This window comes from Aphelocoma coerulescens (genome assembly GCF_041296385.1).
Source record: "Aphelocoma coerulescens isolate FSJ_1873_10779 chromosome Z unlocalized genomic scaffold, UR_Acoe_1.0 ChrZ, whole genome shotgun sequence".
Taxonomy (NCBI): domain Eukaryota; kingdom Metazoa; phylum Chordata; class Aves; order Passeriformes; family Corvidae; genus Aphelocoma; species Aphelocoma coerulescens.
In genome coordinates this window covers 33,503,511-33,529,160 of record NW_027184085.1, presented here as the reverse complement: position 1 = coordinate 33,529,160, position 25,650 = coordinate 33,503,511, and the positions used below count along the sequence as shown (strand labels likewise).

The following is a 25,650-nucleotide window of genomic DNA, read 5'->3' as shown; positions in this document are numbered from 1 at the left end:
AAAACAACACTAGGAAAGCATTTTCTGTAATTTTAGATACTTCAGTGAGGCACTGAAGCCAGAAATTAGGAAAGCCAGCACAGTGTGTGTAACTGGTTTTCTGAAGACCACCAGCAGTCACTCCACAGATTACAATATTGATTTACATAGTGTGAAATTTGCAACTTCTTTTAATGTTGACATGTTGACTCAGATATAAGATTGTTGCTTGCTGCTTCTGCCATTAGAAAGAGTTAGAGCTCTCTCAAAATTTTGGAAGAGCTTCTCTATCAAATGAAAGTAGAAAATGGTTTCAAAATTCTCATAATTACAGATTTCACTAATTGCAGAGTAAATAGAATAATAACTTCCTTTTTAAAATGCTGCTAGGTGGCACAGCCTTAACTAGAAGCACCTAAAAACTAAAGAAACCAAAAATTTCTTCCAACTATTTGGACTCATACAGTATATCATGGAGGATGTCCTTTACAGAGTAAACCATCTAGAAATATCAGCTGAAGCAGAAAAAAACCTAGCAATTCAGGTATCCTGAAGGTCTTTGAAGGAAGCAATATACTACACTAGTATACAGATACAGTTTTAAACAAGGTAATGAGAAACATCCTCCTAAATAATTTCATAGTGCAGGTCACCTAAGAATTTCATGACATTAACTGTACTCTTCATGAGTGATGTGGTATGCTTCATCAGAATGCTATTTACTTTTAGGGATGCATTCAACTACTTTGATAGCATTTGTGCACAAATATTTTTCTCTTTATTCCATAGACCTTAAACTAGAAAAGGACTTATTCTCAAAGTCATAAAACCCCACAGTATTTAAACTGATCATTTTTGACCAATATAGGAACATTTCATAAAATGGCCTAATCTGGCTTATTTAGTAGTGCCAGGACAGAGCAGGCTGCATTTATATCATTACACAATAATTACAGTAATGTATGTTAGCTTGTATCTGATAAAGAAGAAACTCCCAACCTACATAACTGCTCCATTGTAATTTTCACTCAGAAAATTGAAAGGACTTTTTATCAGTGCTAGATGTAACAAACTTCAGAATCTCTGGGAATCAAAGCCTCTGAGACAGATGAGTCTGTGACTGTAGCCTGAAAATAAGGGTCACAGCCACATGCTGGGACTACATTCTACATTCAGTTCTGAAGCAGCAATAGTAGTCAATACTTTGGTATCAAAGCTGTATACAGATAAAACAATATTTTGCAGTATTTAATGTATCCTGTTTTCAATGCAAGTCAGAAATGTTGCTAATGGTTTCTTATTCTCTTATTTCACTTTAAACTAACATGAATAACATGCATCTGTTCCATTGTCTGACAAACAGAAACCATTCGATGCTTCATTTGTGAATCAATAATATGTGTGATCAAAATTAGAAGATATTACTCCTTAATGAAAACAAATCCAATTTATCTTAGGCCCTTTCTGTCTTACGAAAAATGCACACATCATAAAATTGATCTAATTTTAGCTAATTTACCTAGTTTACTAAACCTAACTGTCAAAGGTATGTCTTGGTTGCTATTTTATCAACCAAGTCAAATGACAGTAAAGCTGAGAGTCATTTATGCATATCTATAGTTTTCACTCTGCAGAATGCAATGGCAATGGGCCAAACAACCAAAATAGTGAATCACTGCAGCTAATTTAGCAAGCCAAGCTAGCAGAAAGGCTATTTCATATTTGTGGTTCACTTGCATTACCAAAAGACAGTCATCAGCTGAAGGAAGGAAGGGAGGTATTTGAAAAGGAGAAAAAAATATGTTCCAGTAAGTGACACAATATGAAGAATACGAACAATAATGGCATTAATTCTCTCACATTTGTTCCACCTTTTTTTTTTTAATGTGTGCTTTTCTTTGTTTATTTTGTTTTATTGATGTTTCTTTTTTTGTGTTTGTTTTTTTTTTAAATCTCTGATGCTTTTACACTGGTGGAAATTTGTCAGGAAAATGTTAATGTTGACTTTCTTCTGGTACTACACATAAACCTCTCACTTAATGGTGGAAAACCTCCACCCTGTTCAGAAGTTTACACATTATTTTCCAAAGGTAAGAGTGATAATCTCAAATTTTGGCCCTTTAGCTCAGATCCTTGGGACTCCATAACTAGCTCAGCACTCTGCTATACACTCCAATTCTTTGATTCATGTTTTTTTTCATAAACAGAAGCAATAGTAACATGAAGGGTTTCTAAGCAGTTTAAAAAATAGACTACTTATCCACTAAGAGCAAAAATAATTTATAAAACTCTAGGACATGCTTATCTTCTGCTACATGCAGCCTTACTTTAAAAGAAAGTGGTGGTGAATTTAGAAGATAATAGGAAAAAGAATCACAATTATCTTCTTGCCAAGCCTAGACACAGCAAAATGGTATCATTATTACTGTAGTAACTCATAAATATGTAAAGTACAATTTCAGAAAATACAGAATATTTTTAGATCAGGATGGATGAACAAATGAATAAGAGAATTTATAATTTCTTTTACAATTTGAGAATGTATCCCAGTACATGAAACAAATGCACATGTATTTCAGATATCTAATTCAGGTATTTATTATTGCTCTATTTGAGCTTGCTTGAATCAGTATGGACAGTTATTAAAACCTGGACAGAAGGTATTTGAGTTGTTATCAATCGCTATGCTAGATGACAAATGCCAGCAGTGCTGCACAATCGACAGACTGCAACAAATAAGAGTTGGATTCTCAGTAAGAGGGCAAAATCCGTATTGCAGTGCTTCTCTACCTGCTCTGCCTATATATTTCCATAATCTCTGTATCCAAAGCAGCCAACAGCTAATAAAACTTGGTTCCCTGTAGAAGCTCCACTGTTGGTAGTTTGGCCCTCAAGAAAAATAGGAGTGGTCTGTGGTTCTCCTCTATACAAGTTTTGATGAGTAGTGCTGCATGGCAGTTCATTAAAAAAAAAAAAAAAAAGATAGGAAAACGGAAGGGCAAAACACTCTAAAATGATAAAATAAAAACCACTTACTCGTCCACCTAACATATAATTCGTCTGGGAGATTCACGGAGAGAAAACCCAGTAACATTTAAAGGGTGTCTGTCCTTTTGTGTAAGTAACAACAGTATCAAAAATTATAAAGAGTTAATGTGAAAAAGTGTCATCCTTTGAGTCTTAGCACTCTAATTAGCAAAACTTTATTTTCCTGGGGCTTATTCTGCCCTTGCAGTGACCCAGTGCTTGCTGTCAGCATGGGATACCAGGACATACAATTGACTTGGGCTGACAACCCATCTGCTTGTGTGACTAGTATATGTATTTATATCACTATCATAATGTCCTTAGCATAATCAGAACCAGCTGTTCTAATGAAATGTACTGTTAAACAGCCACTACCCTGAAATTTTTGCCATTTAAAACACAAGAATACAGAATTTTTCGCTAACACTTTCCATTCTTTCATCACAGCTGTGAAGGCCTAACACAAAACATGTTCCCAAAACAAACAACACAAGCACTAACATAAGTTTGGCAAACAAAAGCTGGAAAGAAAGCTGGTTTCCTTTATTTAGCTATATATATTAGTGGTGTTTAGGAATGGGCAATTAGTCTTTGCATTTTTTCAAAGCAGATGCACTATGCTCTCTCTATTCATGTGATGCTCTGAAAGTCGCCTCACACAGAACTAAGAGATACAAGGCACTATGAATATTCCTTCCAGGATGAGAAATATTTAGGATTAATTTGTTCCAAAACATCTAAATGTATTGCCAGTTTTCATCTGCCAGAAGAATGTAGTATCTTCCTTCATGCTGCAGTGAAATTACACACAACAAATACATGAGATAAACTGTACTGATGAAGAAATTGTCCGTCAGAGATGGACACTTTAGTCATGCCTTGCCAGGTTTGAAGTACTCATGTGAACAGGCTTATTTGGAAACCTTGGATGAGTTTCTTTACCTTGCTCCCTCTCTGACTTAGCAGCTTAAAATGCTCAGCAGAAAAAGAAATAATTTAAACCCTTTACTTAAGTAACAATTGCATGTAGACCAGGAAAAAGGAAAAACTATCACACATTTGACAGAGTGTTAATTCCAGGACAAATGTTACTATTTACGATTTATTGCTACTGGCTACCGAAAGCCATGCACTTAATTAACTCCCTGCTTCCTGTCCTGGAAATTGGGGGTTTCCATGTCTGAATGGCTCATAGTTTGTGGCTGATTTCTTAAGGCAGGAGGCATTGCTTGTGTCCTGAAGGGACAGTAGTAAGGTAGTGTACAAAAAAAAATTCCATGTGATTTATGAGGTTATTCCCTGTTCCACTGGTGAAGCTTCAGGGTCATCGTGAAGAGCACAAGAATCAAAGAGCATCCAGAAGAAATGGTTTACACTCGCATATTACAGAAGATCGTGACGACTACTACTACTAGTACTATTTGGAAAGCAAAGATTTACCTTCTAGAACCTACTGAGACAGTTCTCTTGAGGGAGCAGAGAAAGCTGCTACTGCTTAGATTCCCCAGATCTCTTGATACGCCTGGGTTCATGTTTACATTAAAGCAACATACTGAAGGGTCACTTACGTTTTTAAGTATGGAAAATGATATACTGTGATTAAAATTAAGTTCCTGTCTCTGAAATTTCAGATTTTGAGGTGAATGCAGAACCACAGTTGGCCATGAAATTAACAAGGTATTAGAATCTGGCCCCACATTTAAAACCAAAATATTTTTTTTTAATCCATGGGAATGGATTACCAAAGTACTGGTTTTCCACTTATTTCATCAGATGCCTTTGCCTATCTTTTCTTCCAGCAGACTTTTGCATACAGTCAACTCAATAAATGGGTCTACTAGGAGACTGTTCACAGATAAAGCTAAAATACACAATAGCTTATTCTAATGTTATGGTTCAATGCCTTATGGTGCTTCCGGTCTTCACTAAACAACATCACATATTAAAATGCCAGAGGAAATTATTTGGATTGTATGGCCACTGTTTGTTATATTAACATCAGTTTTATAAGCACATGAATAAAAATATGAAAGAAAGTATGCAGGATGGAAAATTGTATTAGATTTTTTATCCTACAATATATAAGGTATCAGAGATGGCAAAAAGCCATGAAGTTTGGGTCTGGAGTTTCCCTTCATATCCTTTACCAGAGATCTCTTAATATTTATCACATATACCATGTTGACTACAGGTAATTTTTTTCCTAAAGTAGATAGAAAAAGTATTTGCTAGAAATACTTTGCAGGTAAAACTTACATGAAGTAAAGAGTGGAAAAGTTGTCAAATGAATTGTTCATTTTCCATTGCAAGCTAGTAACTGGGTAGGAATAAAATCTCAGATGCCTTACTGGGTACCCAGAACTCACCTTTGTACCAGACCATTTTATTTCTGTTTCTTGGGAGGGGCCTTGCCAGTATGAAAGACTTCCTATCTGAAATTTAATTTGTAAGATATCCTTTGTAGAATTGTTACTTTTTCTTCTGTAGCTCAGGATGCCACATTTGATTAATGTGATGCTTTTATAGTCAGTGTGGCTGAGACTGGGGGGGTACTAAATGTAGTGAATTATCTGTATCCTGGTATGAGTGCATGACAACTCTTACTGCTTAAATGGTGAAAGTGGAGGGAAGTTTCAACTTCAGGAGCTGGCAGCCTTGCAAGGTGTCCAGACCACTTTTTATATCCATCGGTTCTTGCTATATTTTAGAGAGTGTTGCCTTATCAAGCATGTTGGCTGCCTGCCTGAATTAAAAAAAAACCACCACCATAATTTTTTGACACTGAGATGAAAATTTCAATGTAGGTCAAGATCTCCACTGGTTACTTCTTATGGTCTGACACATATGAGTAGGTTGAATTTTTCCACCAATGAAGTAAAAAACATTCAGCCACTTACTTGCTGCTCAGGCAGCGTCTCAGTGAATATGAAGCCCCTCCTCCACAAGTGCGTGAACATTCGCTCCACGAGCCCCAGGCATCCCACAGTGAGTCTCGGTCTTCCTCCGAGCGAGCTGTTCTGGAGCTCTGAGGGGAGGGAGAAGGAAAAAAAATCAGGAAACAACATTTAAGTGTCAAAAATACTGTCGCTAGTTTAACCTTTCTTTTTACTGGATATCATCCTGCTTATTGAAAGCACTGAATAAATTGAATAAATATGTTCCTCTCTGGCATGTCTACTGGTTGACAACCAGTTCCTTAGTAGTGAATGGTGTATGAGGTCATTTTCATCTTTTGAATATCCTACTTTGTCTCAGTTTGAGGCTAGTGAAGTCTGCTCTAAGAGAGGTCTTTGAACAACAGTGAGACAAAGGATTTTTTCTGATTAAGAATTGGAGTATTATAGATATTAGAAATTGTACTCTGAAGTTTTGCTGCTGTGTTAGAAACTACGAAAAGGCATATTGAAAGGTGCCTTCCAAAATGCTCCTAAGGAAAAATGTGCTAAAAAGGCATTAAGTATAATCACTTTCATGCGCGCACCATAAAGAATTTGAACTATCATTGCTTCTCTGTCTAAAGATCTATGAAACTTGCTGGACAAAGTTTCCCTAATTGTTTCATCCTTACTGTTTGCTAGCTTAAAAAAGAAAATGCACATTCCCTGAAGAGCAGGAGTTACCAGTGTCAGGCGCAGACCCAGACAGTGCTATTGTTAATGCCAGTGGCTGTGCTCTAACAACTTCATAGAGAAGCAGCACTGAAAGACTCACAAATGCTCAGCTTTTCAAGGACTAAGTCATAAATAGATAGTAGTACCTGCCTCAAATAAAGCAGTCATACCTGTATTCAGCATTTCATTTTCATTCATGCAAATGCACCTCAGAAACATAGATTTTTATGGACACAAATGATTTAACCATCTATTTAGACACTGTTCCAGTGGGAAATGTGGTTTTGCTGGAAAAACTGACCAACCTTGCAAAGGTGCACCAAAAATGCCTGTGTCTGATGGAGACAGGCAGTGTTCTCCTTCAAAGCTTGACTTGTGCTGTGGGCCAGCACCTGGTGAATAGCAGTTCTAACTGCACTTGATATTCATTAGAAGGCAAAACAACAATATGAGGGGGACTTTGAAGGTACACCCTGAACAGAGGAACATCGGCAAGCATTGCTGCTGGCCCATGTTACAGCAATCAGCCTCAGCTTTCATAGCACCATAGAATATGGTGAGTTGAAAAGGACCATCAGAATCATCGAGTCCAACTCTTGGTCCTGCACAGGACACCCTAAGTGTCACACCATGTGCCTGAGAGCAGTGTCCAAATGCTTCTTGAACTCTGTCAGGCTGGTGCTGTGACCACTTTCCTGTTGAGCCTGGTTCCAGTGATCAGCTACACTCTCGGTGAAAACCTATTCCTGACACCAAACCCAAACCTCCTCCTGACACAGCTTCAGGCCATTCCCTTGGGTCCCTTCACTGGTCAGCACAGAGAAGAGATCAGTGCCTGCCCCTCCTCTTCCCCTTACAAGGCAATTGTAGGCTGCAATGAGGTCTCTCCTCAGTCTCCTCTACTCCAGGCTGGACAGACCAAGGGACCTCAGCCACTCCCCATACGGCTTCTCCTCAAGGTCCTTCACTGTCTTTGCAGCCCTTCTTTGGATGCTCTCTAATAGTTTAATGTCTTTCTCATATTGTGGCACCCAAAAACTGCCCCCAGGACTTGAAGTAAGACCACCCCAGTGCAGACCAGAGCAGGGCAATCCCCACCCTTTCCAGGCTGGTGATGCTCTGCCATCAATCAGAACCTCCTGTTTGATGGCAACACTAAGAAATTATCTGAGACACAGAGATAACTCAACACCGAAATAATTTTACCTTCAGTGAAGCTGTGTAGAAGTTTAGTAATGAAATATGGTGAAATATACCAGCCTTGAATATTGTTATTCATGAGTAAAAAAGAAACTTAATTTAGTCTGTATGAGATAATATGGGGTCTGTCTAATGAGTGTGTAATAATTATTTGACACACCCATTTTATCTTACCTTTATTAAAATATATAAAAAAAAAAATTCAACACAATAATTGGAAGGGTAAGTGTAAAAATTAAAGCTTCATAAGTGATCAAACTCTAACTATGACTACATGTGACCCAGTATCCAGATTTACATTTGAGATAGGAGAAGACAAAACCATTTACTGAGGTTATTTCACCTGACTGCTTTTTTGAAAAGTAATTTTTATAAAATGAAAATGAGCATTTGTAATTTTATTCTCTTAAAATTAAAACACATGTCTGTGCTTCCAGTTTATAGGAAAACAAATATCTTCAAACTGCAGATGGGTGCATGACCTGATCATTCAGCCCTAGTTGAAAGTCCAAAGACATAATTAAAAAGGGTTGCAAGGTAAACTCACGTGAACCAAGTACTCTTACCTCAGCACAAATTACAAGCATCAGCACAACTAGATATTCTAAAGGTCCAAGTTTTTCTGACATAAACTGTAATCCCACCCAGAGGAGATCTGTGAGCCTATTACTTGCATTCCAAAATTTGTTTTAAGACCTATATATTCCCAAAAAACATGTGATCTCAAGCTGGAACAGGCTCCAAGTTTTCTTTTAACAAGTCGAATAAACATAATTCATTTCAACTCTATCCATGTTTAATGTTAAAGAAAGTAGACTGTTTTCCTTCCTGTGAGCTACATGGTTAAGACTGAGCTTGAAATTCCAGCAATACCCAAAAAGTCATTTTAAATCAGAAGACAACTGTCCATTACGGTTCTATCCAAGATACAGGATATCTATACAATTACTAGCTAGATTTCATTGTCTAACATAGATTTTTCAAAAGTAGCTTATACTGGTAGTTAATAATTTCTACCCACTTGCGACAAAATGAATCAACCTTAAGATCTTACATTAAAGTAGCAGTCAAGAGTTCTGCAGTGCAAGAGCTCCTACAGTACTTCTTTAAAGTCCTGAAGTTCCTGTCATAGAGAATAAAGAGAAGGAACAAAAAATAGGAAAAAAAAAAAAAAAGTAGAGGGAAGTATATGCCCTTAAAGCTGCAAAGAGCAAAGCTGGCACCACTTAAAGCTTCCTTTAAGTAACAGTTCCATCATAGAAAAAGTCCTTTACCTCTGCCCGAGATACTCCAGATTGGTGGTTCTCAAAATACCAGTGTATGTCAAAGAAGCTAAATGCAGTCATTAAGGCTCATTATGCCCTGTTGCTGGTACCAGAAGACCTTCCTTAACTTTTCTGTCCATTCTAGGTGCCTGTCAGCCTGAGCTTCCCAGGAAATACCCATTGCTTTGGCCAGACAAAACTCACGATGTCCTGACATCAAAATTATCCAGTCAGAAATGTCAGTGTTAAGTAATTTTCTTATCAGTGACCTATGTAAACAAATAAATCTGGTAGCACTAATCAAAACCAGATCTTCCTTAACCCCTTTATTATCTTAACATACACTTCTTAATCTGGTCGTGATCCTGCATCTACCACCCCATACCTCAGCTCCAGTGGGAGAGGGCAGGAAGACTCTCAAAGAATTGTTTAATGAGAAATAGGAAGAACACGTTGTGCTATTGGACCAGAAGTCAAAAAGGATAATGTGTAAAAAATGAAATCACTAATAGATAGGGTACTCAGGTGAAAATGCTTACAGAAGTAAAAGAAAAAAGGCTTTAAACTACAAGTCAAACAAAGGACTTTTCATAATACAAACAAAAGCAATCTGACATAACCAAGTAAAACTAATAGAGCCAGGCGTCCAATCTGATTCTTCAAAAAAATTCCAGCTTTCGTGTTTAATAGTAATTTCTGAATTTACTAAAGAGTTTTCAGGCATCCATGTTATATTCCGTGGTGTCTCCTACCCTTTCCACTTACAGTATACAGAAATCATTTAGACTATCTGGAATACAAGTGTCACACATCCTTAAATCACAGATCTTTTAAAAGCGTATGTGTACACGTGTGTGGATGCACAGAGGGAGAAAAATGAATAGCAGCAAGACCTCTGTTCATGTCCTGAGGTCTATAAAAGAAGTTCAACCTTAAGAAAATCAATCTTAGTTGCACATTGAAATTGAATTTAAAGGTTTGTTTGGAACAGTGCTATCCTTACAGAATCCAACTATTTGTCAGTGTCACACAGAAGAGTGTGTATATAAATATAGATTATGCTCATTAATTTCTCCTCTGGTTCTGAGGCATCCAGTCTTCCTCCTCATTCAGTAAAATGCTGCTGGAGTCCCTTCTTCAAGTACCCAGTGTGTTCCCTAGATTAAACAGCAATACAGATAGTAAATAATGTAGTTAAACTCTTGTTGGACTATGGCATCGATACAGCATTTAGGCCAGTTATTTCCCAGATAATATGAACCACTGAGTTTGGTTAAGAAATTTATATCATCTGGTTCTTACCATATCCCTACCGTTTCAGGGTATGATGAAGCATCAGTGACAATACGCAAGACTCCTCTGAGGCCACTGCCCAAACTTGTCTTTAGCTCCCGCAAAAATTATGTTAGGGACAGAAAACCAGTAATTTTTCCTATATAATGGTCTTCCTGCCCAGCCTTTTCAGATAAGTTTAAATGCATCCCTATGTGAATTCTTGCCAAGCCACACATTCTCCTTTGAGTAATCCTTGATCATCCTTTGATGTTTATCACTGAGGTTAAATATATACTTCACACAGTACTGAAATGCTGTAGTCTGTAGTGAACCAGCAAGAAACTGCTCTCAGCACTTCCCTAGGTGTGTAACAGCAGGAGGCAAGGCCAGTGACCTCAACTCTTTATAAAACCCATGTATTTCAAAGCTTCAACCAATGTAAATGTATGCTTTATAAGATTTCATTGGCACAATGTTATGTATCTTAGTTGCATTCCATCCAAGTTAACAGCGGGATTAAAGCTCACATGGAAAACTGTTTGGAAATCTCTGGCTTTTGAAAAAACGCAAGGCAGAACAAATTCACAGTCAGTTGAATTAATATTGGTAATTACCATCAAAAAGTATGATAACATGCAAGACACTTCTGACTAACTGTTGAAACTTTTCAAAGTGAATATATTGAAACATCGTAAGCAAAATATTCTGACACATCCAGTTTGCAATTCATGAAAAGAAAATGTTTAATCTATCTAGACTTACACATTATTTTAAATGGTACTGTATGACCAAAGCACATCTAGTCTTCCAGAATAACTGCACCATACTGAAGAAAGGGCTGACAACAGTAATGTATCAGTATCTTTCTGAGGAGCATGATTCCCTGGAAGCACTAGGATTTCCCATGACAATAGATATTCTTCTATAGTTCCAAGCAGGTATCTTTCCATTTCATGCACCTCATGAAGTCAGCCATGGAAACCAATGACTTCAACCTATTTTCTTTTCCAAAAGGTCAGATTCAGGGTCAGGATAGATGGTTTAGCTGGTATGGTAAACAGCTTGTCTTCCCATTGTCTGGTCTGTATCCCATGTAAAAGCAAAAAAAACGACTTTTGCCACCAGACCTCCCAACCAGCCAGCCTCCAGAAGGACCACACAAACCAGAAAATCCCACCTACCTGACATGCTTACCAAAGTAATGGAAGTTCTGCTCTGTGCCGTTTTGGCCAAATTTAGAAATATATCCTCTGAGTGAAGGCAGGTCACACCCCTCCCCCACCAGGTTCGGGAAAAATAAATTTTCCTCAAAGGAAAGTGGAAGAGATAAAAACTATAAAAACCTATTTATTTAACAAACACACGGGGAAAGGATAATAATGCCAAATAATAAAATCTCTTGCTGTGGAGAAAAAACCTGGGAAAGTGTTAGAGTCCTCCCTTTGGTCTCCTCGGAGCTGGGGCTTGGCCCGGGGCCAGGCCCTCTGTGCTCAGTGGAAAGTCCTCCTGATATGCTCTGACATTGAAGCAGCTCAGTAGAAAAGGGACAAAATCTGAAATTCCGGGGAAGGAAAAAAAGTTCAACTCTCAGTCTCTCTCCAGAGAAAAACAAACTGAACAACTGGCCAAAAACTGACCCGGGAGCAGCAAGCCGGGTGCCTCCTCGCTCCCCTGCCGCAACTGGAAAAAAAAAAAAAAAGTCCCTATCTCTGTGTGACCTTGAACAAGCTGCAAACTGCTTTGAAAAAGTTTTGCTCAGTTTTTCCTTCCCCCTCTCAGGCTCAGTTTAGAGGCATAGAAAGGCACAAGAATTAATTTCTGGGCATAGGGCAGTGATATGGGATACACATCATAAGGTCACCCCAAGACATGCTCTCACAGAAGTTAAAAGATGAAAAGAGAAAATGCCCTGGTACCCAATCTGCATGAGTAGTTTACTGCACCTGAGATGCTGAGTGACCCCAAGTGCCATTGCTGCCATGAATAACTGCATGCTGTTCCATATGGCCAGATCAAAAGGATGCCTACAGAACTGTTCAAAATACTTCTACAGCACTGTTTTCCCTGGCAAACAACCTGGAAAGAAAAGTAGCTGCAATGAGCATCAGACATCTTGAGGCCAAAGTGGCTATTCCTTGAACACTGTCTCCTCAGTTCCCTGGAGGCTAGCAACTCCCTCCTACTGGGGATGCAACTGTGAGCTGAACAGTACCATCCCACTTGCCTGAGGCTTTACAGTCTTGGAAATTAACTTAGGAATTTTTTTCTCCTTTTCACTTGCAAGTCAAAGCAAAAGGCCTCTGAGGGGATCAAGAGAGTATTTCCTACGGAAAATCCCTGGCACAGGGAACCCTTGATCTGAATGTCTCCAAACCACAAGGAAGGCACTGGCACAGGAGCACAGGCATGTGAGCATATATTCTGAACTTTGGGTAATTACGCTCAGATTTTGCTAGTGCAGATAAATCGCCCAGGATTTATTATTTCAGTCTCTTAAAAAGGAATAAACAAAAAAAAAATTCCAAATCTCTTTCTGGATAGTTTTACATTTACTCCTCTTGCCACAAATTATCCATCATGAGGAAATTTCACCAAGATACTCTTGCAGTTTTCCAATGCTTATTCTGCTCTTGTGAACAAAGGGAAAGAGCAATAGGTGGATTTTTCCTTACCCTGAAGGAAAACACCTGATACACATACAGCTAGCTCAGTTCAGGGACATCAGTGAAAATTTGCTGTGTTAGTCCTTTTCAATGCTGTGTTCCTTTTTGTCTTCTCTTATTCTTAAGAGCACAGTCATGCAAGACAGGCTCATTACTAAAGGGACAGAAAAAGATAAATTATAGTATGTTTTCCTTTTGCACAGGAAAGCAAAGGTTTATTGAGAGGGCAATAACCTCACCTCCCTCCCTAACCATGACCTGATATGGCTGTTGCACAAGTAATAGGACAAAGTGTCACACTGAACTCCTAAAAACAGTGTCTCAGTGTTGTACACAGTTGCACCCTCTTACATAATTATCTCCACACATAAATTCATCTCAGAAGGACAAGAATATTGCCAGTGCTGTCCTCATAGTCCCAAGGGATTCCTAATGCCCTGAAGCAAGCCATATAGCTGCACTGTGTATATGGGAGGACAAAGCTTGTAGTGTGCCACAGCACAAGGAAAGATTGATTAACAGCCATCTCAGGACATTAAGAGCTAAACAGCTATTCCTAAACCTGGACTGGAAGCTGTATCCCAGGAGAAATGTGCCAAATGTGAGCTCATTTCTTCTCATAGAAGGGCAGCAGCCAGCTGGAGGGACGGGGAAAGGGGTTGCTGGCAGGGGATGGAGCTGACACCGTATCACTTCAACATGGTGCACACTTAGCTCTGTGTAACATTTTATAACAGTGCCTTATAAACCTCAGCTGAGTCCTATCTCTCACCCTTTTTACCCATATGAAAAAACACACCAGGAGAGCAGTGTGAATACAAGAGTTTTCTTTCTTTCTCTCACAGACTGAAGTTACAACATTTTGTCATATTTAAATCCTGCTGGGCTGGTGTAAACACCAGGCATGGGTGATCCAATACAGAGCAAGTCCAAGCTGGCTCAGCCTCAGATTTGTTGCCTTATTGACTCAGAAGGGTTTTTAAGGCTAGGATTGGTTCAGATACAGGAGAGGTGAAATCATTTTTCAGAATTCGGAACCCACCCAACAGCATGGGTTCAAAAGTGCATCTTTTGCACTCGAGGACTTCGGATTTTTCTTCCACGTAGTAAGAACTGTGGGCAGGGATAAAGCCCACAATGCACACAGAAGGGAGATGAGAGAAAATTAAAATTGTAATCTGTGATGAGGGCTATTGCATGCCAAGTGTTTTCTAAATGGTGAGAAATGAATGTATGTGTTGGTTGTGCTGTGCTCATCAGCTTTAAGAAAAAAGGAGGGAGGGAGGGAGGGAGGGAGGAAGGAAGGAAGGAAGGAAGGAAGGAAGGAAGGAAGGAAGGAAGGAAGGAAGGAAGGAAGGAATTCGGAAGGAAGGAAGGAAGGAAGGAAGGAAGGAAGGAAGGAAGGAAGGAATTCGGAAGGAAGGAAGGAAGGAAGGAAGGAAGGAAGGAAGGAAGGAAGGAAGGAAGGAAGGAAGGAAGGAAGGAAGGAAGGAAGGAAGGAAGGAAGGAAGGAAGTCTTTTAGCAGTACCACTTTTCTTTTTTTTCATGAATTTACATTGAACTGCCAAGATGGAAGGCGCTAAACACTGTCAGGACATAGCTGCTGCTCCTCTTCTCATGCTGCCCTCAAATCCCATGTGAAGAAAATATTTTTTTTCCCTTGCTGTCCCCAAAAACCAGAAATGACACACCCAGACTTTGAACAAGTTTGCTACACAGAAAGGATATGCGTTTCTCTCTGTGTCAGTCTTCAGTTCTGGTAAGATGGTAAGACACTCCCTCTTGACCTGGTGCTTACCAGCACTGATGAGCCTATCAGAGAATGGCAAGACTTCTAAAGTTTGGAGTGGCAGAATCTTACAATTAAACCTATAGAAACTCAAGTTTTTATTTTCAGATATTTGTGTTACAGTACTTCCCTCTCCCTTTCAGCTAATTCAGATCTTTTGTCTTTAAAACATGGCTGGACCTTTAAGGGAAATATTGAACACACCACGGGAACTTGAAAATCCTCTCTCTTTAAAAAAGTTACAGGAACTATGAAAATGCCAGATCCAAAAGATATTTACAGTAAGAGAAGACAGCCTTGGGCTTGTTAAAGGCCATTATGTTTGCCCTGAACAACTCATGCTTTTAACAATTCAGACTGAAAGAAATACAGGATTTCAGTAAACCAGCAAGTAAGTAAGTAAATGTAAGTAAATAAATAATTCACCCATCTGATGCCAGCATCAAAACAGTAGGAGACCTTATTGCTTCTTTTATTTCCTTTCATATCTGGCTCTGTTGATAGAGCACAGAACCTGAACAACACACTAGGAAACTTCAAACAGGGACTGAGATTATATCCAACAAAGCTAGAAGGGGAAATTCGACACCCACCATTCATATGGAAACAAATATTTATTTTATGGGACAGTTTGAGTTTATTATAAGTTGCATATTATTTCCCGTCTCATTTCTTGAGCACTCTTGGAATTTATCAGGATCTCTTACATTATCACACAACCCCCTTCCCTCTACCCTGACACCCTCTCTGCTGAACTTCCTCTATGAGAAGTCTCTGAAAAGCAGAAATTTTAAAGGTTGAAGCTTTGGAAGAGATTCCATAAAGGCAGTGAACATTAAAGTGGAAACAATGTGAAAATAAATGTACAGTAGTATCAATGTACATACCACTTATTTCTCTGCACAGCTAGAATGACTGCCCCTATAAGCTGCAACCAAAAAATCCACAGCTGACAAAACTACTAAGATTTCTACATATGCTGGCTTTGTAAGAAAACGAAATCTCACAAATACACACACTGCTTTCTCTCCCCTTCCAATTTTACCCAACTTTAGCTACTTTTATAAGAAGTTTGGAAAAGTTCAGTTACTGCAGAAAAATGAAAAAAGATGGTCATACATGGAATGGAATTCTAAACAGGGTACTTAAAAGGTAGATGATAAAAAATCTCAGACCTATGATGAAATGATTTACATTCCCTGAGATAGGAGGACATCTAAGTGATCAGATTTTACTAAGCTTTGACTGCTATTGGTCTGTGTTCAACACTACACAGGCTTAAATACCTTCGAGAAGATCTTCTCACTCCACAGAATGTATATCCCTTGCTTACTTCCCCCATTTTGCCTAAACATACATCTTAGAGTTAGAACACGTTGTAACACCTTGAGCATGCAATATTGGTCAGCCATCTGTTAAGATAAGCCTGCTGCCCGTAAGGTGTTGCAAAAAGATGGAGAAGCCAACAGCAAAAACTAGCCATTCCTGTACAGGAGTTAGGAAGAAGTTGTGGCTCATACCCAAGTACGATATTCTGATGAAATAATCACTTCATGACAATTTTTGGATTAATTGTTGTCCACCAGATGAGAAGACTTATTTTAGAACTGTCCTTGACTTGGGCTGAGAAAAAGTAATTTCTTTTTCTTTTTCCTGCTCCCTATCATGATTTTATACCACCTGGTTGTTGGTGTGGTTTCAGGTTTTTTTTCACTACCTTTAACTTTTTAATAGTTTCCATAAAGGATGGCCTTACCACTCTTCTTTCCTTCTTCAGACTGCAATTTCCCATTTTTCCCCCATGTAATTTTTTCCCCTACAATTCTGAGTTTTCTTACAAGGTTAAGAAAATAGCTACAAAAAAGCAATAGAAGCAACACTGCTGTCCATAGATTTGAAAATACAACAGAAATCATGAGGTTTTACTTGGACAGCTAACAACACAGTTTTAAGGGATTCAGGTTATATTTGCTTCAGTGAAAATTTAGTCATGCAGAGATTGATAGTCCTCTTCTAAAGAATTATTTGTCTGGTCATATGGCCCTCTCAGACTTTGCATTAACTCATGAACCTTCTGAGCACTGAAGTTTGTCCAGCTGACAGATCCATGACTACAGGTGACCACATTCCAATCTTCAGACTCTCCACAGCGTTCAATGTTATACCTCCTTTCATTATTCTTTTGCAGCCCTGTGAATCTAGCAAATTCATTAAAAGAACACGTTAAACTTTAGTGACACTGGTGAAGCAGATCAGTAGCTCAACAGCCTACATTAAGTGCGGAGTTCAATTCACTAAAATCCAAAAGCAAAAAAAATTCATGACACAACCTTAATTTAGCTCATGCAAGCCTCTGCACTTGGTAGAAAAAGAAGAAATAAATTTTATACTTTAAGAATCTGAAGGAAGAGGTCAGTAAAATATGTCCCAACACAGAATTCTAGAGTAATACAGGAAGAAATTATGATCATACATACTTAGTAGCATCTAGTCCTTCCCATAAGAAATAGTTTTGTTTTATAGACATGGCATATCTGAAGTATAGCAGCATGAGTCACAAACCACAATGGTGAGACATTTTCACTTTGTAACATGAGTAAATCTCAGCTTTGTATAGCTGAACTCTGCATTTCAGTTCATCCTTCCCCAACTGATGTGATCAAATGCTAGTCTGTACATATACATGATCCTGCATAAAAATACATTTGCGTTCTTTGGATCTCATACTGGAAAAAACCCCCCCCTTAATATACCTACAATTGTAGAGACAGACATACAGCAGTAGGTAGACCTATCTACACATGAAAGGAAAAACCGTCAAGCTTTGTACATTCAGATGTAAACAAGAAACATACTCATTTCACTGGCTAATTGTGCTTGTGGTCATCCAAGACAGACCCAGTTAGATAATAGGGGAGTGTAATGCCAAAGAGCCTGGAAGGAACGGACTATTGTATTTGACTATTTTCCATGTACAAATTAGCACAGCAAAATAAAGAAATCCTGCAGAAAAACACATGTACTTTATTACAGTCCCTAGTGTAACTTCTGTAAGAATCACAACAGCAACAAAGAGAGCTTAAAAAAGCTGCTGAAAAGATGCAAATAACAAATGCAAATGTGTTTAAATGTCCTTCTGACATGACGTGATTTGACTTCGAGTTCGGCTGAACTCATGGCTGGTTATGGTTTTGGCTACATTCCTTTGAGTTAGACAACTGTGATTTGCTTGTGTTAGGCTTTTATTTTTAAACTAACTGAAAGGAAAATCTCCGGAACAAAATGCCTGCTTTCTTTTGTTGCTCTTAAAAGTAATGTAGTAATATTTCCTTAGCATGCAAAAGTTCATGGAGCAATAAGCAAAATTCTCCAAATATCTGGTCTTTCTCTGGAAAGAAAAATTACCTTTTCATACAGCTTTTTCAAGACAAGCATCTGAGTGTTATGGCTCAGATTCTCAAAAGAGCCATGAAAATTAGTCCACATAAATGCCTGACAAACTGGTTCTCTCAATATGGTACAAGTATATAGGCCGTGTGTGTGCCTGGGCTGTGCAACATCCTTCCTTGAGGCAAAGATGCTGAACAAAGACTTTAGGTGCTACTTTGCTCTACTGTGTCTTACTGAACAGTTAGGAACGTGTGATAAATTCTTCTAAGACCTACCTTGTAAGCATTTATTGCATAACCTTAGTGCTTACAACTGTAAACTTTTGCTGATGTTACTAGAGTGCTACATGACGAGAAGCTGCTGGTGTTGGTTATTGTGGGAAAGATAGAGCCTTTTGAAGAGATACAAGGTGACAAACATAAATCCAAATGTTGATTGTCATAGATTTCAAACTCAGTCTGTCTGCTTGGCTAAAGGCTAACATCTAGGATGCTAACAGCCAGGTCACAGCCTGATTCAATGACTTCTTGTTTTTTTTCAGAAAACATCTATGAGCTTTCTACCATGCCTTTGGTGAACTCATGCTGCATTAAACTACATTAGGAATGAGTATACCAAGGTATCCTACAACTTATCCCTATCTCTAGCCAAGCTATAAGTCAAATACTGGAATGTTTACCTAATCTCCTGCTGAAAGCAAGTGAGAGATTTTCCTGACTATGGAAGGAGCAAAAGAATGGTCTGATTCAAAAAGAAAGTTAAGCTTCCTTCACATCACTATTCTTAAGGCACAAAGAGATTTGCTGGGAGGTGCAGGGAAATCTCTTGAGGCAGGGTAAGTCATACAAATAAAAACTAGTATAGTGTGGAATATAATGGATAATAGTTGGCAGCAGAATGCACTATTTATTTTTATGAATCAGGGACTGAGACCTTAATTCACAAGCAGCAGAGTGATGTACAAATATTATGAGTATGAGCTTAACGAGGCCAAATCCTACAGTCTTTACACATACTTGTTGAGTCACATCTCCTGTTGATCTTCCCTAAATTAGTCCTGCAGGATTGGCTAAGTTGTTATTGACTTATTATGGTCATCAGGTTATAAACATCTCATTTTCACAAACGAAAGAGAATCTATGCTGACTACATGCTGTTTGCATGAATTTAGTATTATGAATGGCAAATAGACTTTAAAACAAAGTAAGACTTCTAGATCAGTCCAGATAGCATTCTTATTTCTAGTGCTCAAATAGTATTTAGTGACTGTATCTCCAAAAAGTTGGTGTTTTTTTTTTTTTAATAATACAATCATTTTAAATAGGGTTATCCTGATGTTTATGTCCCCATGTGGCTACTAAAAATGTGTAAAGATTAGTTTATAATGCTTACTATAGACTGGTTTATGCAGATAAATAAGAAGATGGAAGCTGCTATATAAAATTCATGTATTTCTTAATGATGCTTTGGTATTTGAACTACTGTATTTCATCAGATTCTAAGAAAAGGACAACATATGTATGCCAAGATGACTCTGGTATCAAAAGTGTATGCATATTAATATGCTTTCTGCAGATTTTCTGATTTCCAACATACCACTCATAAAATTAAGTACGAGTCAAAAAGGAACATATAATGTCCATCAAACAGCATAGGTACATCTCTCAGCTGTAAGCATCCTATCAGGATAACCAGGGGAAGTATGCAAGAAAATAATACAGTAATGCTCAAGTTTACTGCCCTGAAGTATAGTATACCAGATATCATAGAACATATCTTTCAAAGGTTGGTATAAACTTGACTCTGTAATGAGTTACAGAAATAACAAAAGCTCATTTAAGCTGATTTATGGAAAAAGTTCAGTACATGCTGTACCTGTCTTTGCATGTGCAAAACTGAAACACATTTTTCTTTTCTTTTTTTTTTTTTTTTTAAGAAGGAAGAAAATTCCAGGAACATTACAGCGTGATACAGTTTGATTTAAAGAGCAGAGAAACAGCTCCTCTCTAAATCCCAAGCAGTTAAATCACTATTCACAGGTCATTGCTCTCCAAGTTTAGAAAGCTGATGCCAACATCAACTTCTTGATTCTACCGGCAGCAACCCACAATACCAAGGCTCGAAGTCTGCAGTATTTTAGCGAGAATAAGACTTACATGACTTGTTCAAAACAAACTAACTGCGATTTTAAGAGATTAAAAACATAGCCACCCGCATACATGCACACAGATACAGTTATCAGCTACAGGCGGTACATATTTGTAGGACAGAAATGGCATTTACCAGGATAAGGGAAGCTAGAAGCAGGGTGCCAGCGGTTGTCCAGCGGCAGCACTCCATTGTCGGGTCCGTGCCGGACCTGGGGTCGGACACGCGCAAGCTGCGAAGCGCTCGGCTGCCTGCTGTCACATCCAGCGCTGGTGCAAGCCTTCAGCCCCGCTTCTCCGCCTCCATCAGCCCCGCTCACATTTCCTGACCCAGGCGTGGGTGGGTGGGTTGGCGTGAGCTGCGGGGAAGCGCTTCCTGAGCCGGCGTTTAGCCAATCCCCCTCCTGCTATTCAGACATGCAGCACAACAAAGCCAAGAGGTCTGGGGAAAACGTAGCAGCTAAAGACAGAGGGGAAGGAAAAAGAGAGCGGGAGAGGAGGAGTAGTAGGAGGAGAGAGGCAGAATGGCACAGATGAACGGAGTGCTCTGCCTGCAGCTCCCGGAGCTCACCACTTGCCATGAGCTGTTCACGTTTATTGCTAGGTCAGTAGCTCTCCTGAGCGTGCATTGCTCCAGACAGGAGGGAAACTTAATCTGTGTCAATATATAACGTATGCCATAAAAAGCACCAATCGGAAAATGCTTACATTCTCCATGGAGAATGCACATTTTGCTAAAGCATTGTATTCTTCACAGAAATGTGTTCTCTTTTACACCATTTGCTCAGCAACAAAGGGATCTGACTGTGCTTTAAAAATGTAAACCAAAAATGTTTCTAACAGGACTGAGTGACGGTTTTTCTGTCACTACATTTTTCTTTGGGGAAATTTAAAACCTAACCTATTCTGTGTTGGGAGGAAAGTGAGATTACTGTAGGAAGAATTTTGCACAGAAAGGCAAAGACTCAAACACCTCAGGAAAGGTGAGAACTCTGCCTTTTAAGTATTAATTTGACAGGTAGGAATTTCAAATAACTGCTCTCACTCTCTTCAGAATTCATTTTGTTTGCCTGCCTCTGCTCCTGCACTGCCTGAAGTCTCCAACATTTTTAAAATTTTTTTTTTACTTACTGTCCATTTATTTAATTTTCTGAAGGAGAAATTGCAAACTGGATCCAAGAACTTTCTAAACGCAGTAGGTATTCTTCCACATGGGGCTGAGCTGGATGCCTTGCAGTGGCAACATTTTGGTGCTTCAGGGCACAGCACGTACAGATGGGCATATAGAAAGCCCAGTATTCCCTAAAATCATGATTCTGGTACGTCAGCAAGCTCAGACAATGGAGAAAAGTAAGGTATTTGTGTGTTAGGGGTGGAGGAGAATAGTATGCTAGCCATAAGTCTGAAAAGTGACTGAAGTCAGAAGCTAGAGAAGGAAAGGGAAATTCTGCCAAAGGCCAGGACTGGGGACAGAAAGGAAAAAGAAGAAAGGGTAAACCACAGATCATTTAAGAGAACTGCACATCAGTAGAAATTAAAACCAGCCTGGAGGAAAAGCTGGATGAACAGATGGAGAGTGATACAGACTTTGAAAAAGGAAAGGAACTGAGTGGAGGAAAAAAAAAAAAGAGTCACAGATGTTGACAAGTCAGATGGGAGGATAGAAGAGTCTGGCTTTGTATAACAGGAACAGGAACATAAACACTGAAGACATCTGAAGGCCAAAATAGAAAAGATATAAACTAGATGAAGATGGGCTTTAGGAAATGAGGCTAAAGAAAAATTTCAAATAAGAAATGAAAGTAATTAGGAACAGTGGGAAAAACAGATTTCAGCCTTTACTGCCAAGCAGTCGTTTGGTTGGGTACCTTTGGATTTGGCAGGCAAGGAAGCAGGACCAGGAAGACTGAAAAGGCTCAGTAGGAAGGGGCAATGATGGAAAATGCACTAGCTGGACTGAACATAGCAGGGATGAGAAAAGGTTTGAAACAGGTTCTAAGATTCCTCTGTTACATCTCTATGTGTCTCTACAGCAACTTCAGTGACCACCTCACGGAGGAGAGCAGGGGGATGAACTACTTTGCACCATCAGAAGTGAGGAAGGAACCATAGGATGACATCAAGGGAGAAATTATGACTTCTCCTATTGCCCTTGAAAACTCAGGAAACGAAACATATAAATCTAATAAAAACCTAGTGTACTTTTTACAAATAACACCATCATCCCCCAAAGGAAAGCCTTCATATCTTTTGCTTCACCAGCAGTGTCAACACACACACAGGATTTTTCCTGTACATCTCCTAACTACTGTTGTATGTTTTCTACCATACTCTCTTCCTTTTCTACAAGACTAACATCACTGGAGAGGTACTTACAGTATTTCCTGGAATTCCTGTAAATGAAATTCTCAAGACAAACTTTTAAATGTAAACAGCAAGATTTGTAATATTGAATAGATGAATCATGACGACTTTATTTTTAAGAAAAAAACTGCTGCAATTATGATTACAAAACTTACAATGGATGGAACAACTGACAAAGACGTTTTCATAACCATGTGTTTGGGTTTTTTTGTTGTGTAGTTTGGGATTTTTCTTCTTTTCTTTTAATCTAACTTTATTGTTGCACTGGCACTACATAAACCCATTTCTGAATGCCTCATTTTGGGTATTACTTGTTCAACTTCCAAAAATGTGGCTTTTTTGAAAGGAAGTATATGATATTCTTATCAGTACAGAAGGCTCAATAGACAACTCTATCATCTAAGATGGAGTAATATTTTTGGAATTACATTTGTATTCCTTGTATTCTGCCACTGTTCTGATCATGGAACTCCATTGCAGCTGATGAGAATGTTGCATGAAGAATGATGGTGGGAGACAGGAGTTTATTATACAATGGAATCATAGAATCATTTAGGTTGGATAAAACCTTTAAGATCACCAAGTCCAAATGTTACTTTAACACTGCTAAGTACACCACTAAACCATGCCCCTAAGCACCACATCTACACATCTTTTAAATATCTCCAGCAATGGTGACTCAACCACTTCCCTGGACAGCCTGACAACCACCTCAGTTCCCAATATCCAATCTAAACATCTCTTGGTTCAGTTTGAGGTTGTTTCTTCTTCTCCTACCACTTGTTTCTTGGGAGAAGTGACCGACCACCAACTCAGAGTTGTAGAGAGTGATAAGGTCTCCCCTCAGTCTCCTTTTCTCCAGGATGAGCACCCCCAGCTCCCTCAGCTGCTCCTCACAGGACTTATGCTCCAGACCCATCACCAGGTCTCTTGCTCTTTTTTGGATGTGCTCCAGAACTTAAACTTCTTTCTTGTAGTGAGTTGAATATCTTACAGTAATGCCACAAAATTATGTGGTCTGCAATGTTCAGACTTGTTGAAAAGGTGACTTAGCTTTAAAGAACTTTGTTTATTCAAGATGCGTGTTTAATCACTAGCAGAGCAGCATGATATTCATAATAGCATTGCAATATGTATTAAATTCACCAGGACTGATATTTTGTTGCACATTTAAAATTTAGACCAGATTCTAAAATGCAGCTTTAATTTTGTTTTCACAACGAACTCCTGCAAACCCTGTGATTTCTTCATGAAACCACATAAATATAATTCTTCCAACAGTTTGGCTTTCAGTTTTCTGCACATAGTTGAACCTAGAAATCAAAGTGAAATTCAGGGAATGGAAACTCACATGAATCAAGTCCAAGGGAAAGGTCTACTCAAATTCTTGCATGTAGCTTTAATGAGCAGTCATGCCCAGTATCTGCCAATTCCTACAGAGCAGTATTGCATCTACCTAAAGGCTCATTTGAATTATTCCTAACTGAAAAAAAACCCAACAAAACAAAACAAAAAAGCCCAACCTTTAAAAAGAAGTGTAGATTTACTGAAAAATTACTTTAAGGCATCAAGTACCTGAAAGAATCTGGAGCTGAACATCTCCATATCCTGCCTTTTGGGTCCAGGGCTTTATTGTATTCCATATATGAATTTGTATGGAGTTAATTTATTTGTCTTGCTGAAAGCTCATTCTATATATGGAACAGTAGGAGTGTGGTATTTCTTCTTTGGATGCACATATATAAAAAAATAAAACCTCTACTACAAAGGAAAATATGCTCTAAACAAAATAACATTGCCTGAACAGTGCAAAACCTCAGGCCCTGTTCATGTCCAGATTTTCTCTGTCATGGACCCCAAGTGAATACAAGAATTCAGAGGAATAAAAGACTGCTATCTGCAGCAGAAGTAATACCTGAAACTTTAAGGGACATATTAGCCAATGTGGGTGGTGCCTATTGTGCCCAGCACTTTTGTTTCCCCAGTAAGACAGAGGTTGTTTTTAGCAAAATCTTAATGCTACAGATGAGGTCCTGAGACACTCAAAGTATTTTCAAAAATTGGTACTGGAGATTGGCGAATCTAGGATTGCATTCAGCATCACTGAGTATACATATGCAAATATGTCACCTCCAAACCCTGACCTTACAAATATATGCCCTTCACCATCTCAAGGGAGAGTGCACTAATACATGCTACTCTGTGTCCTGAAAATTACTCCTTCCACTTTCTGAAGTGGTTATTTGTTCCAGTTTTCCTTCACCTCTGACAGGTGTTAAATTAAATCAGTTTGCATCTGAGAGAAACAGAACTGGTTATTGACACAGTACTCTACCTATGACAGGTTATATAAAATGGAAGTAGAAGCCAAGGCGGGTGTCTGAAGCAGTATTTCAAGGTTTACAGATTTAACAATACTTAATTTGAAAAACACACGTGAAGGCAGAAGAAAACTGTTAACATCAATATGCTTTATAGCGGGAAAGAGTGAACTCAGCTTTGGAGCTGATCTCCCTGGGGAGAATATGTTACCATTTTCACTCAGAAGCCACCTGTCTCTTCCTGGTAGCTGGACCTCTTTTTTGCCATACAGTCTGTAGCAACCAGAACTTTTTATTTCTTTCTACTTTTTCATTTCCAGTTGTTCTTAGATTTTTTTCTCTTGTAAGCCTGGATTAATTTCTGGGAACCTGGAAGCTTGTGCAAATATGGAAAGTGAGAAGTGGGAGGAAGCCAGTGCTTTATAAGGAGATATAGACATGATTTGCATTTACATATGTGTGTCTCTATGTGCCTTCCAAGGATGTGGATGAAACAAGAATTAAAGTTATAAGAAGTGTAATATTCTGGAGTATCTAGGTACAACTCATTCAGAGGTACATGATGTGGGATTATGAAAGCACTTTCCTCAAAGGTATGCTGATGCATACAAACCTTTA

General features: G+C 38.7%; 1 protein-coding gene across 2 annotated transcripts in view; it reads right to left on the bottom strand.

Annotated features, from left to right (window-relative positions):
* ADAMTSL1 (ADAMTS like 1) overlaps nucleotides 1-25,650 on the bottom strand; it is a 437,554-nt gene that overhangs the window by 161,999 nt on the left and 249,905 nt on the right. The window contains exons 1-2 of one of the 2 annotated variants that reach the window (XM_069002428.1): nucleotides 20,484-20,788; nucleotides 5,904-6,031 (exon numbers count right to left, since the gene is read on the bottom strand). In XM_069002428.1, coding sequence (XP_068858529.1) covers nucleotides 5,904-6,031; nucleotides 20,484-20,540 — 185 coding nt within the window. In that variant the 5' untranslated portion in view covers nucleotides 20,541-20,788. Of the gene's footprint in view, nucleotides 1-5,903; nucleotides 6,032-20,483; nucleotides 20,789-25,650 lie in introns of those variants that run through there. The other variant, XM_069002429.1, reaches the window with a different exon arrangement.